General features: G+C 35.3%; 1 protein-coding gene across 8 annotated transcripts in view; it reads left to right on the forward strand.

The window, feature by feature from the left end:
• Positions 1-11,899, forward strand: part of DACH1 (dachshund family transcription factor 1) — a 368,257-nt gene that overhangs the window by 258,364 nt on the left and 97,994 nt on the right. For 4 of the 8 annotated variants that reach the window (XM_075741715.1, XM_075741717.1, XM_075741719.1 and 1 more), the window contains 2 exons: positions 3,140-3,275; positions 5,462-5,599. In XM_075741715.1, coding sequence (XP_075597830.1) covers positions 3,140-3,275; positions 5,462-5,599 — 274 coding nt within the window. The remainder of the gene's footprint in view (positions 1-3,139; positions 3,276-5,461; positions 5,600-11,899) is intronic. The other 4 variants (XM_075741716.1, XM_075741718.1, XM_075741721.1 and 1 more) reach the window with 1 other exon arrangement.

Raw genomic sequence — 11,899 nt, forward strand, 5'->3', positions numbered from 1 at the left:
CAGAAGGCAGCAGAGCTTTTGTAGGTCCTGTCTGTCAACCTGGTGTGGACATCTCAAAGCCCTTCAGTGGCTCAAATGGCTCAAATGTGAGCGGCTGAATTGAGCTGTAGGTGTGTGGTTTTGGAGGAGGCTCCATTGACTTTATTGTCTATATCTCAATTGACTGAAATGGGAAACACTTACCTCCAAGGCGGGCCCCTTCATGTGCCATCCTAGATACAGGTGTCTGAAGTTTCATCTCTAGCTGCATTTAAATACTTACATTCAGATACATTGATTTCAAACTGAGCCCTGCAGAGTTTCCTCCTCATACTTCATTTTAGCAAAGCAAAGTCACTCGGATTTCATTTATTTATTTGTTTGTTTGCTGGTGTGTTGGGAGACAACGAGACTAATTACAGTACAAGCCCACACCAGGTTCTGTAGAGATATCTTTAATTAAGTGGAATTGAGTTTGTCCTGAGAGTGGACAAGTTTTAGGAAAAATACTGGACAGCGGACAGTATCCTAGGTGATTTCTATTGCCAGGGTTATAACACAGTAAAATCCGTTTCTTTGCTGTGTTGTATAGACTTACTTGTACAAAAGTGCCATTTGCAGAAGTTACAAAATAGCTCAGATCATCTGAGTTATTTACTGAACACGTTTTTGCACATTTCCTTTTCTGAATAATTTTAAAGTGAAGTCTAAATGTAAAGTTAATATTTTACCACAGACAAAATCCATCTTTTCTACACAAAATCTTTTGTAAGGAAGACAGCTTATATTGATATCCCAGCACCATTAGTTTATCACCATGACTTTTTAGAGCTACAGAGTATTTCAATTTATTATTAGTAGCATTTCCATTTATTATTGCAGCTAGATTTGATAAAGACAAAAAATTGCTATAGACTATATTATTGATTGTGGAATTATGAAGCAAGGATATAAAAAATGAGTTAAGATATTAAATTAATTTCCATTTCTGCATAGTTCAATCCCATGTTTTGTTGGGGTTAAAGGGTATTTTACAAATGAATTGATAAAGCCACTATATATAGTTTTCTCGTAGAGTTTGTCTGCTATGTCATATTATATGTGAATAAAACTCATTATCTGTTTTGTTTGTGCAGTAATTATATTTTGTTGTCCTGTGCATTCCTTTTGCTCTCCCCATCTCATAATACATGCTGTAAAAGCACACATAAATAAATAGGATAAACAAATTAAGCTGTTTAAATAAATTAATTTACTCTGCAGCTCTGTATTCAAATCTTATGTGCTCACTGGATTTCATTTTAATGAAACCCTTCTAAGAACAATACATTGTATGCCAAACAGTGAAATTATATATTAAATGAATGATTAAATATAGCGTGTTCCAATTTATACCAAATCTGTACGCTGTGCATGCTTAAATCCTCCTAAATCTAAAGAAATAAATCTTCTACATTCTGAAAACATCTGCATTATAATCCTCCTCTTGAATACCCAGTTCATGGGCATATAAACACAATCAAAGTCATAATAAGCCTAGAGCTATGATGCAGTTAAACTATCCTCATCAATGTTTTTGACTTAAAAACCCGAGACTATTAAAGTGGAATCCACTTAAATGTCTTGAAACACTGCTCTGAAAGGTCTTCTCCCACTCCATCAATAGGCCCATTGAATCCCTTTGCAATCAGAATCTCAAGTTTAGCAAATATTTATTATAAAGCTTACCTGGAACAAATCTATTGATTACTATACATGGTCATGTTGCTAAGTTTGATAGGAGTGCATTCAGCGAAATAAATATTCATCTAGCTACTGTGCATGAAAAATAATGACTGCTGCAAAAGCAATTTGCAGTGTGAGGAACGTAATGCTCTTTTCAGGAAAACTTTTAGGCATTTGCAGCAGCAAGTTTTCATTATGTATTATTAAACATATACTAATTGTATGATTTCATTACTGCAAGCTTTTAGTGAGTTGAATGTTGGGGTTGTTTTGGGGTTTGTTTTTGGTTTGCCCTTTTTTTTTTTTTCATTAGAAGACAGGATTTCAATTATCAAAAGGAGAAAAAAACAAACCAACCCCTCCCTAGTTTAACATTTTCAGTCTCCCCAATAGATTTTCCTTATAGGAACTATGTACTTTTATCACTATTTGACCAAACCAACTTAACTCACACATATTTTAGCAATGACATAGTCTTGGGAGCTATTAGCAATAAAGAGGAAACTGCAGGGAAAGACAGAGAATTTTCTAGAAAGGACTATTCTGCACTCCGCTCCCTTTGTTTATTGTTTCTATCACAGTTCTGTGTAAATATCAGATATATCTATCTGCTACATATTGATGGTTCTCACAATAGCAGAAGCGTGGTTCAAACCATCACAGTCCTCATACTCTAATTTTCAAAGTCAAGGATCATCTTGAAATCCATCATAGCTCCTCCTGACTACCATGCCAGGCTTCTCCTTGGATACAAAACCATGAATGGGCATTTTTCCCCATTTCGAAGTAGTGATGTGTCCAGTGATATGGTCACACTCTTCCAAAATATGTGCTTCATTCCAGGTTTGTGCTCAATGATATAAACATACATTTGGACTATATCAGCCATGTTACTGGTACAGGTTCAGTAGGGAGATTATATTTTCTTTATGATCCAGAGCAGTTCTGTAAAATCTCATTGCTCAAGAAGCCCCTTTGAAATTAAAATGTGGAGTAAAATTCAGCATAAGCTATAACAACAGTGTCTGGTGTTTATTTATTCACGAAAGTACATTGTTCCTCATCCTGTAAGGCTAAGGTCTATAAGCTAGTAAACAAAATGTATATTTCCAATTCAACCGCATGCTGACAGAAGTGAAGAAAAAAACCACCTGAAAAGAAGAATAAAAACCTTATTTTTATAAGCAGTCCAGAAGGCAGTTTGAAAGCCTGACAGGATGAGCAGTGCTCACATCGCATACTAAAACATAAGGTCTAGTGTCCTAAAATTGCTAAGTTTCCTTTGAGAATACTCTGCAAATCCTGGATACCTCAACAGAGGAAAGAATAGGTTGTGATTTAGGAGGGAGATGCAGTTTAGGGAACTGATGTTTGGAAGCCACAGAGGTTTAGTTTAACATTGCCTTTTCTTGCAATTATTTTTCGTGGGGTCTAGGAACGTGTTCCAGACAGCCCTTCTCCTGCTCCTTCTCTTGAAGAGGGCCGAAGACCTGGCAGCCATCCATCCTCTCATCGAAGCAGCAGTGTGTCCAGCTCTCCTGCACGGACCGAGAGCTCTTCAGACAGAATCCGTAGGTCACATTCTTCTCCTTGTCACCACTTTAAATTTGATTAGGTGCAGCTGGTTTTTCTAATCAAAATGCCCTCGTCTTAAATAGATCTCATATGTATCATGTTCGGAAGTTCAGCTGCAATAAGTATCTCCCAACATTATGTTCCCCAGTTTACAGTATCATAATATCTGATGCTACATTAACGGGTACTGATATAAACTGCCATCATGTCATATTAAACATAAAGATATGAGCTATGAAATACAGAATTGCAGCCGGGAAGCAATTTGCTAGATTAGTTTTAGAACTGAACATATAGTGTAAACATTTTTTAAAGAAATTGAGTTTTATTTAATCTGGTTACTTTGGTTTGATTTCTAAATTGAATCTGACTTCATAAACAACATTTTACATGGTACAATTCCTTGGTAAAGAGAAGAATTAGGTTAAATCAATTAAAAAATGTGCATACTTTATACATTTTTTAAATATAAAGATTCATAATGGTGAGAAATATGATACGGAGAGTATTATCACCTCATAGCTCACAAGGGGCGGAGTGAAATTAAGCCATGGTGTCTCAAAGTGATACCATTTTTATCAAGGCTTCATGTACAGGAGGTAAAGTACATGGCAAAGACCCCGAATTATATGATATTCCAGTGCAACAGCCTGGAAATCAAGGTTTTAAACACATATTATTTTACGGATATTTACTTAAACTCATAGTACGCTTGTCCATTCCTTTTTTTATTGCTCCATTGCAGATTTTTGTGCTTTTAAGGCATCTTTCCACTGTGGAATTTGTCAGTAGGTGAAACTGGAGGATTTGGCTTGCAGATACAAGGCCATGAAATAGCTATATGGAATACGTAGTCGTGTTGATTAGATGCAGCACGTGTGTCGTTTAGGCTGCTTCCTTTCAGGCTCTCCGCAGACTCAGGAAACTGACTCTTCATTGACCTTCAGATGAAAGATCTTTCATTACTATGTAATGAAAAATGACTTACCAAAGAAAATAAATGAGGCCTGACCATGACAAGCTGAAAATTCTGTTTTCTTATCACTTGGACGATTCAGAGTGCAGATTAAACTGGCATCCCATATACCGTGACCTATCTATTTCCACAGGTTTTTATGAGTTCCTAAGTAAAGTTCTGGGAGAAAAACTCACAACCCTGAATTTTTAATTTTTTTTAATTGGTTGAATAGTTTGGGGTTTTTTTACAATCATTGAAGACCTTTTCCATTGTTCTCTAAATAAAAAAATAAATTAAATTGAGAGATATTATTGGTTGTGCTAAGGAATGGCACTATTTTTTAAAGAAATGGTACTATTCAGCTTACTCTTCTTGCTTACCAGCAGAGAGAAGTGGGACCTTTGCACGTTGTTTCTTCCAGTGTGAACATAACAGAGTTCCTTAAATACTGGATAAGTTCAGCAACTTATTTAGTTATAAAATAACTTTTCTCTCCTATCTGATTTGTTAACATCACACCTGATTCTTAGGTACATCTGCTTTTGTGGTGCTAGCAAGATGGCTGCTACAGAAATATGACTTACATATGAAAAAATGCTTTACTGAAAATGGCATAAGCCTCTTGCAAATACAATTTTTCAGGATAAGAGCATAAGGATATAAGCTACCTTATATGGGTTTCTGAGGTGTGTTCGAGACTTAGGAAGGTTTGAGAACTGTTGAAAAGAGCTTTTCAAGCTAGTTAGAAGAGCAACACTGCTATTGCACAGTGTATTTTGAAAAACGATGTTTATCATCTGGAAGACCACAATGCTTAATTTAAGCAAGTTAGGGACTGCATATTGGCAAATGCTAATGTACAAGAGGTTTTGTACAACTAACTAAAAAACCCAAAATAAATCAGTAAGTATCTCAAGTAGAACCTGCTATTCTTTTCTGGTTTGCTTAATTTTGCACTTCAGTTCTTGTTAAATAAACAAGAAGGTGTTTGAAAGTCTCCAACTTTGTCCAAAGATACTGAAATCTTCTTTTTAAAATGAATTGTTTTTAACCAGAAGTAACAGGAAGAAACTCTCCCGCTGTGTGGATACTGATAGCACTAATTAAGGAACTTTGTGATTGTTAGAATTCTTGTATAATTAAGAGGAAGACTATATAAAATAAGTACAAAAGTGTATTGTTAATATGACGGCTGATTTTCTTTCTGCCTGCGCTTGTGTCTAGCAGCTGTCCATCAGAACGGGCTATCTATGAACCAAATGCTGATGGGTTTGTCACCTAATGTCCTGCCTGGACCTAAGGAGGGTGATCTGGCTGGTCATGATGTGGGACATGAGACAAAAAGAATACACATTGAGAAAGGTAATATGAATATTATGATTCTACTGTTTCAGTGTAAAACAAGTATTGTCTCAACAGCTAAATAGTATTATAATTGTGATTTTTGGTTTTTTAACTGGGATTTTTTTGTTTTCAACAAATTATGACAGGATGGTAGCTTTCTTGGTTCTTTCTACTTTGTGGTCGTTGAGATTAATGAACAATATTTATATGAGGGAGGATTTTCATAAATATTACAAAGAAGGATGAGTGAAAACCAGTTTTAAATTACTATTGTGTCTCTGACCCTTCTGCAACACTGTTTAGGTATTAGGTTTCTGTCTCCATCCAGTTGACTTTAATGACCTACTTCCCAAAGGGACCGAGCACCGTGAAAATTAGTCCATGTGTGCAAAAAGGAAAAAGGCTAATACCAAGCCATTAAATTAGGGAATTGCATAAAATGAGGCTGGTACACATTATATAATGGGATTTAAATTTAATTGAGTATATGACCAAAGTGTTTGATCTAGGTGAATAGTCCACATGCACTTATGCTGATTATGACACCATTTCATCTCTGTTGGTATTCAAAGTTAAGTTCCTGTTCAGGCTTGTTACAGGGGATTTTGGAGGGGGGGTGTGGAATTTTAAAAGGTGCATTTCAAATTATATTTACTTAATATATGTGAATTTTAAGTGTTATAGACTAGAAACAATTTGGTTAAAGAGAGGTTAGAAATATGACATATCCTTTGAAAAAATATTCTTTGGGCTTATCAGAAAAATCAGTCCTTTGAGCACAATGAGAGGAAAAATAAAAGGTGTAATAGCCAGACATGGAAACAGAGCCAGAGAAACTGCTGCAGTAATGAAGATTTCAGAACAAGACATTTTGTGCCATATTTTAATAGCGATAAGATGATACCTTCTCTGTCTTGTGTTTGAACACTGAGATATGAAAAAGAATTAAAATCTGGACAATTCTGTTCTGGACAGGTGGCATTTTTAATAGGATTACCAGAAAAATTAATGGAAACAACATTTCTTTTATATAAACCATTTAGTTTGGTTCATTGCACACACAACCTGTTTTAGCTTATACTATGCCCTCACTCAGCCCCTGCAAATTGTATCCCTGCTGTGAAGTATGATGTGATCAAATAGGTTTGTTTTGAATTTCCATAAATGATATTATTTCAGCCTTTGAAGTTATTCATTTAAGTGTAATCAGACTGGTAAATCCTGCAAAGAGAAGTACGTATTAAGAATGGCTACTATTTTTGTGTGTCATTCAGGTTTTTTAAAGACTTTGTTTATAATGGCACCCCAAATGTATTTTCCAATCTGTTGCCAGTTCACGTTTTTTGCAAGATCTGTTCTCAGTAAAACTGCTGAGAATTCTCTTTTTCCCTCAGTCCTTGTTTAGGTCAAACCTTCTATTTTTTGTTCTTTTTTCCCCCCTCTGTTCCAGCCTACTGAATTAATGGTAAATATTCATGGGCTATCTAGATTGATAGGGTATACTAAATTAAAAATTGTTTTCTGTCATGACTACATTTATCATGTCTCTCATACCAATCTTGTAACTTTAATACTAATCTAATCTGTATTAAAACAAGTGATTTAACTTATAGATATTTGTGGAGATAGTAATTATCTACTTCTGTCGCTGAGAGCTTGCAATCAGATTTCCAAACTCTTGCTTACCACTGCAAATCAGTCAGAATACAATCATATTTAAAAATGCAAACAAACATAGGTAGATGGTGGTACTCTTATTATTGAAACCCCATCACCTTCATTATCTGATTCAAACGAAAAAGGAAGGAAAACAGAAGTTCTGAATAAGCACCACGAAGCATTTAAACATTATTGTATTTTCTTCTAAGCCACTTCTTTTGGCACAAATCTGTCAGCTGCAACTAAAATGCTTTTAACTGAACCTGGGAGAACCTAGGAAATCCTGCCTGGTAAGGAAGGCCCTGTCCTTCAGTTGGAGTCAGGTTGTCATTATCCCACCAAGAATCAAATTGGGTTCTGTGGATCTGATTCGCCGCCTGTTAAAACTGGAAAGTTTGTATCGGGCTTGTTGCAGGGAAACAGAGTTTCTGTTCTCCAAGACTATGTGCAAACCAGGGGTGTTGGGACCATTTTTTAGCTGCTGGCTCCGGATGTGCAACTTGGCCACGTCTAAGCTTCATGTTGGGGCAAGTCCAAATGTATACATCTAAAGTTCCACCCACTCCCTGGCTTCCATGAGAAAAAAACTTAGATTTGCTAAGGGTTATTTTGTGGTCCAGCCACGTTCCTAGTCTGGACTAGAGTGGACTGCAGGAGATATTGCAGAGCACTTCTGCCCCACAGTTCATACATAACTCCACATATCATTATCTGTGTAACCAGAGAAGTCATTTACCCTAGATTTCCAGAATCTTTTCCTTACTAGAGGATAGCAGATTTTCCAAATTTGCTGAAAGTGGGCTGTAGCACTGCAAATGATCCTGGGAAGAAGGAGGTAAGTTCAAGTACATGATGTTAGTTCAAGTACTTGACAGCCATCATCAAAACCAAGTATCTAATTTTCTAACCATGTAATCATGGACTATTTGATGATGCACATTTGGTTTTATTAGGTCAGATTTCACAAGAAGGTCTTAGGTGAAGTATAGGAGTCATATTAGAAAAGATCCATTCAGTTTTTTACATTAAAATTAAGGGTCTGAGTCTTTTCAGGTAAAGTAAAGTTTCTATGACTCAAAGAGTTTGCTCTAGATAGTCCTTCAATTTTGTTGTAGTATATTTTATCACTTATCCTGCTCAGCTGTTTTCTGAGGTCCTGCAGATCTCCCAGTCTGAAGTTGCAAGAAATATATTTTTGATGTTTTCTATGGGCATGAATACTCGTTCAGCTCTTAAGTGATGTTGTCTGTTAAATTTGGAAAAGCATAGGAAGGAGGAGCTAATGGAGAACCTAAGGACTAGACTGCTGAATCCTGATGCTCTTCTTGATCATTGATCTGAAGAGTTCAAAATAATCAATAGCTTGAAAGTTAAACACACACCTCTCAGAGATGTGGATCCTAATTCCTTGGAGGCAGAAGAGAGAATTGAGCTTGCGACACGTTTCCTGGGCAGTATCCCTAATCACTGTGCTTTGTGTAAAAGAGGGAAGTGTATTTTACCATCGTCCCTTTGTCCTTGCGACCCAGACTCTGGTCATATGGGGTCTGCAAGGTGGAATTTTTAACTCAGTCCTATTGACAGAGTTTCTCTTATTTACTAGCTCCAAATAGCTGCATATGATTTCCTGCTGACTTTTTAGACAGACTATAGTTCTACTTGTTAACTTTATTAGATCCTAATTTGCAGTACGTGGTTTGGGTAATGTTGAGCGACGTTGGAGACAGTGGCCGCTCATAGCAACCCCTAACTGGTACCTGCCTAGCAAAATCTACCCTATACATTATATAGGAACGTAAGACTCGGCTCACTTCAGCCAAAGATTCCCTTCTGAGGGACAAAGACCTAAAAGTTAGTTGCTTTAACACCAAATTTAGATGCCTAAGTGTTTTATTGGATCTGGCCCTAGGGCATCAGATTAGAATTTTCTGTCTGCATCAATTTATATTTTTTTAGATTGACACCAACAGCAAATGAAGCCTGAATGTCATGCTTACATTTTAAATTGAATATGTTATTTGAGGTGTTATGGGAAGGACACTCTCTTGTTGAAAATGTACATGCTGTTTTCTATAACAAAATATAAAATATTCACCGTGTTCACAAAAGAAGCTAAACCGTTTCTTTCAGAAAAGCTTTTAAAGTATGATATTAATGGAAATTTCTTAAGTAATTTGCAGATAATCAACAATAACTGCTTCTTGGCTACTGTGATTGCAGTAATTAAGGTATAACTTTATCAAATCCACATATTAAAAAGTCCCAGTCTTTCCCTCTATTTTATGTCTCCCTTATAAAATAGTATATTAAAATTCCAAAATATCCTTAGTGCAAAATGGAAAATAATTTAAGTATTCCAAAGTTATGATTAGAATTGTACTTTCCTGTTAGCAGTCATGCATCAAAAAGGGAACTAATGATAAATATGTCATCCTATATAATTAGATATTCATTCTGCATTATCAGCAGTAAATTCTTTTAAAATCTGTACATACTGTAAATATATATATCGAGCATGCTTATTCACCTTAATAAATATAGAAACACACATGACTATGTTTTTATAAATATGAAAGATTCAAAGGAATTTTTAGTACCAACAAATATTCTCTTCTAACTGAGCTGTCCTCTAGCAAAGTCAGCAAATAAATGATCTGGAATTTGCTTAAATTCTGTTTCTGGTCTATGTTATGTTTTTAGTTAGTTCTCTGAGAAAGCCCCTTTTTAAAGAGAGTTGTTACCAGTTTACTTACAGAGGAATTTTCATTCATAGTTCTGCTGTCCAACTGTTTGTGCAAACATACTTTAGCCATTCATTTTCATTTGTTTATACATGCATACACACAGAGATACTTATACGATATGTTTATTTTACTGAATATTCCATTTTAAGGTAACAAGAAGAATATAAACAGACCTTGATGAGTATCTATATGCCAATATATTTACAGTTAACATGTTTCAGGTCTACATTCTCACTTCGCTTGTTATGTTTTACATATTAAATCTTAATATATTAGTTTGTAATTCCTTAAGATACAGAGTTCAGGCTATGTATTTATATATCATCTAGCGCATCGTGAAAGTGATCTTGATTTGAGCTTTAAATACTCCTCAAACCTTAAACAGATAGTAGTCAAATTTGTAACCTATGACAGATAATATAAAGATCCACTAAATGAAAGGCTCGAGAAAGCTGGTATCACCAAAATAACCTTTAGACACGCTGGTTGTTGGTGTGTCTTTTCACTAAGCTCAAGAGGCTCAAGAATGCTTAAAGTACATTAAAAGCTATTACAGTTAATGGACTACAAAGGTGAAAAATGAAATTGCAAGTTTTTTCTTAATGGGTTGTTATTTACTAAGAAGCCAGAAAACATCTATTTTTATTGCACAGAAAACACAGAAGCCTTTCATATCATTGAATAGGTTATGAATAGTACATGTATGCAGCAAGGTGTGCAAAGGTAGTACAAAAGCCTGAAAGGGTTTGGGTTTTTTTTAGCAAAATATCGGATAAGAATATTTCTAGAGACTAACGAAGCCATCTTCCAACCAGGCAGTTCTTCAGATTTGTTTGCTTCTAAGGACCTTTATTCTGCTAGGGTAGTAGTAGTTTTGACACAATTTATGAGAGATTTGCTGTACAGTTTTCACTCGACTGATATGTCCACATCAGTTCCAAAACATCCCAGGCGAACTGGACTCATTGCAGCCCAATTGCACATGTGCATACTGCCAATTCTATATTTACAGTCACTGCATCTTGGACATATCTGACTTTCTGAATATGCTCAAATGAGTTACATGTGTACAAAAAATCTGATGTATTCCCAGTCTATTGAAACAATTGCACGTACAATTCCTCCATTCCTTGTGCCCCAAACAGTTCCCAAAAGGTACTTCTTTCTTTCTTTCTTTCTTTTTTTTTTTTAATCTTTCTTTTCAATGGTCATTTTATGTCCTTCATGTAGAATGGTCTTTATAGTCTTTAACAGTCTTTATTACATATAGACGGAGGGGAGCTAAAAAAACATTTGAAATAGTTTGTGTGGTCATTTTAATTTTTTTAATGAATTGTTAAGCAGAAGATGTAATGGTAACTCATAAGATGTTAAAAAGGACTTTTTTTATCATGCTACCACATGATTTAAATCATTAGTTCCCTTTGTGTTTGCTGCTAAGTAAGATATGTTACAGGGAATGAAATGGCTGAAGTTATAGCTGTTCCCACTCAGAGGGGATATGTCCCATAGCACCATGAGATGACCAGACAAATACGGTTCTGTTTCTCTAAAGTAGTTAATTTTAGTTTTCCGTTTTGCTAGTTAAAAAAAATGTATAGCAGGAGAAGAAGAAAAAAAAATTATATGTCTAGCTGCTCTAGAATTGAATTCTGAAGACATTAAGAAACACACAATTGTTTTGTGAATTAAAAGGAAATATAGACTCATACATATTCTTCCTGAAAACACAAATAAGTGAATGCCCTGATTTTAATGGAAGAAAACATTTATCTCCTAGGCTTTATTGTGCCACTCTACTCTTATGGTTACTGTTACAGAAAAGGGAGCTTACAGCAAAATTTTAAGAATGTCTTCCACTTGATACTACTTGAAGGAACTATTTCAAAAGTGCTAATAACCTGCCAGGCAATTA

The sequence above is a fragment of the Balearica regulorum genome, chromosome 1, assembly GCF_011004875.1.
Source record: "Balearica regulorum gibbericeps isolate bBalReg1 chromosome 1, bBalReg1.pri, whole genome shotgun sequence".
Classification (NCBI taxonomy): domain Eukaryota; kingdom Metazoa; phylum Chordata; class Aves; order Gruiformes; family Gruidae; genus Balearica; species Balearica regulorum.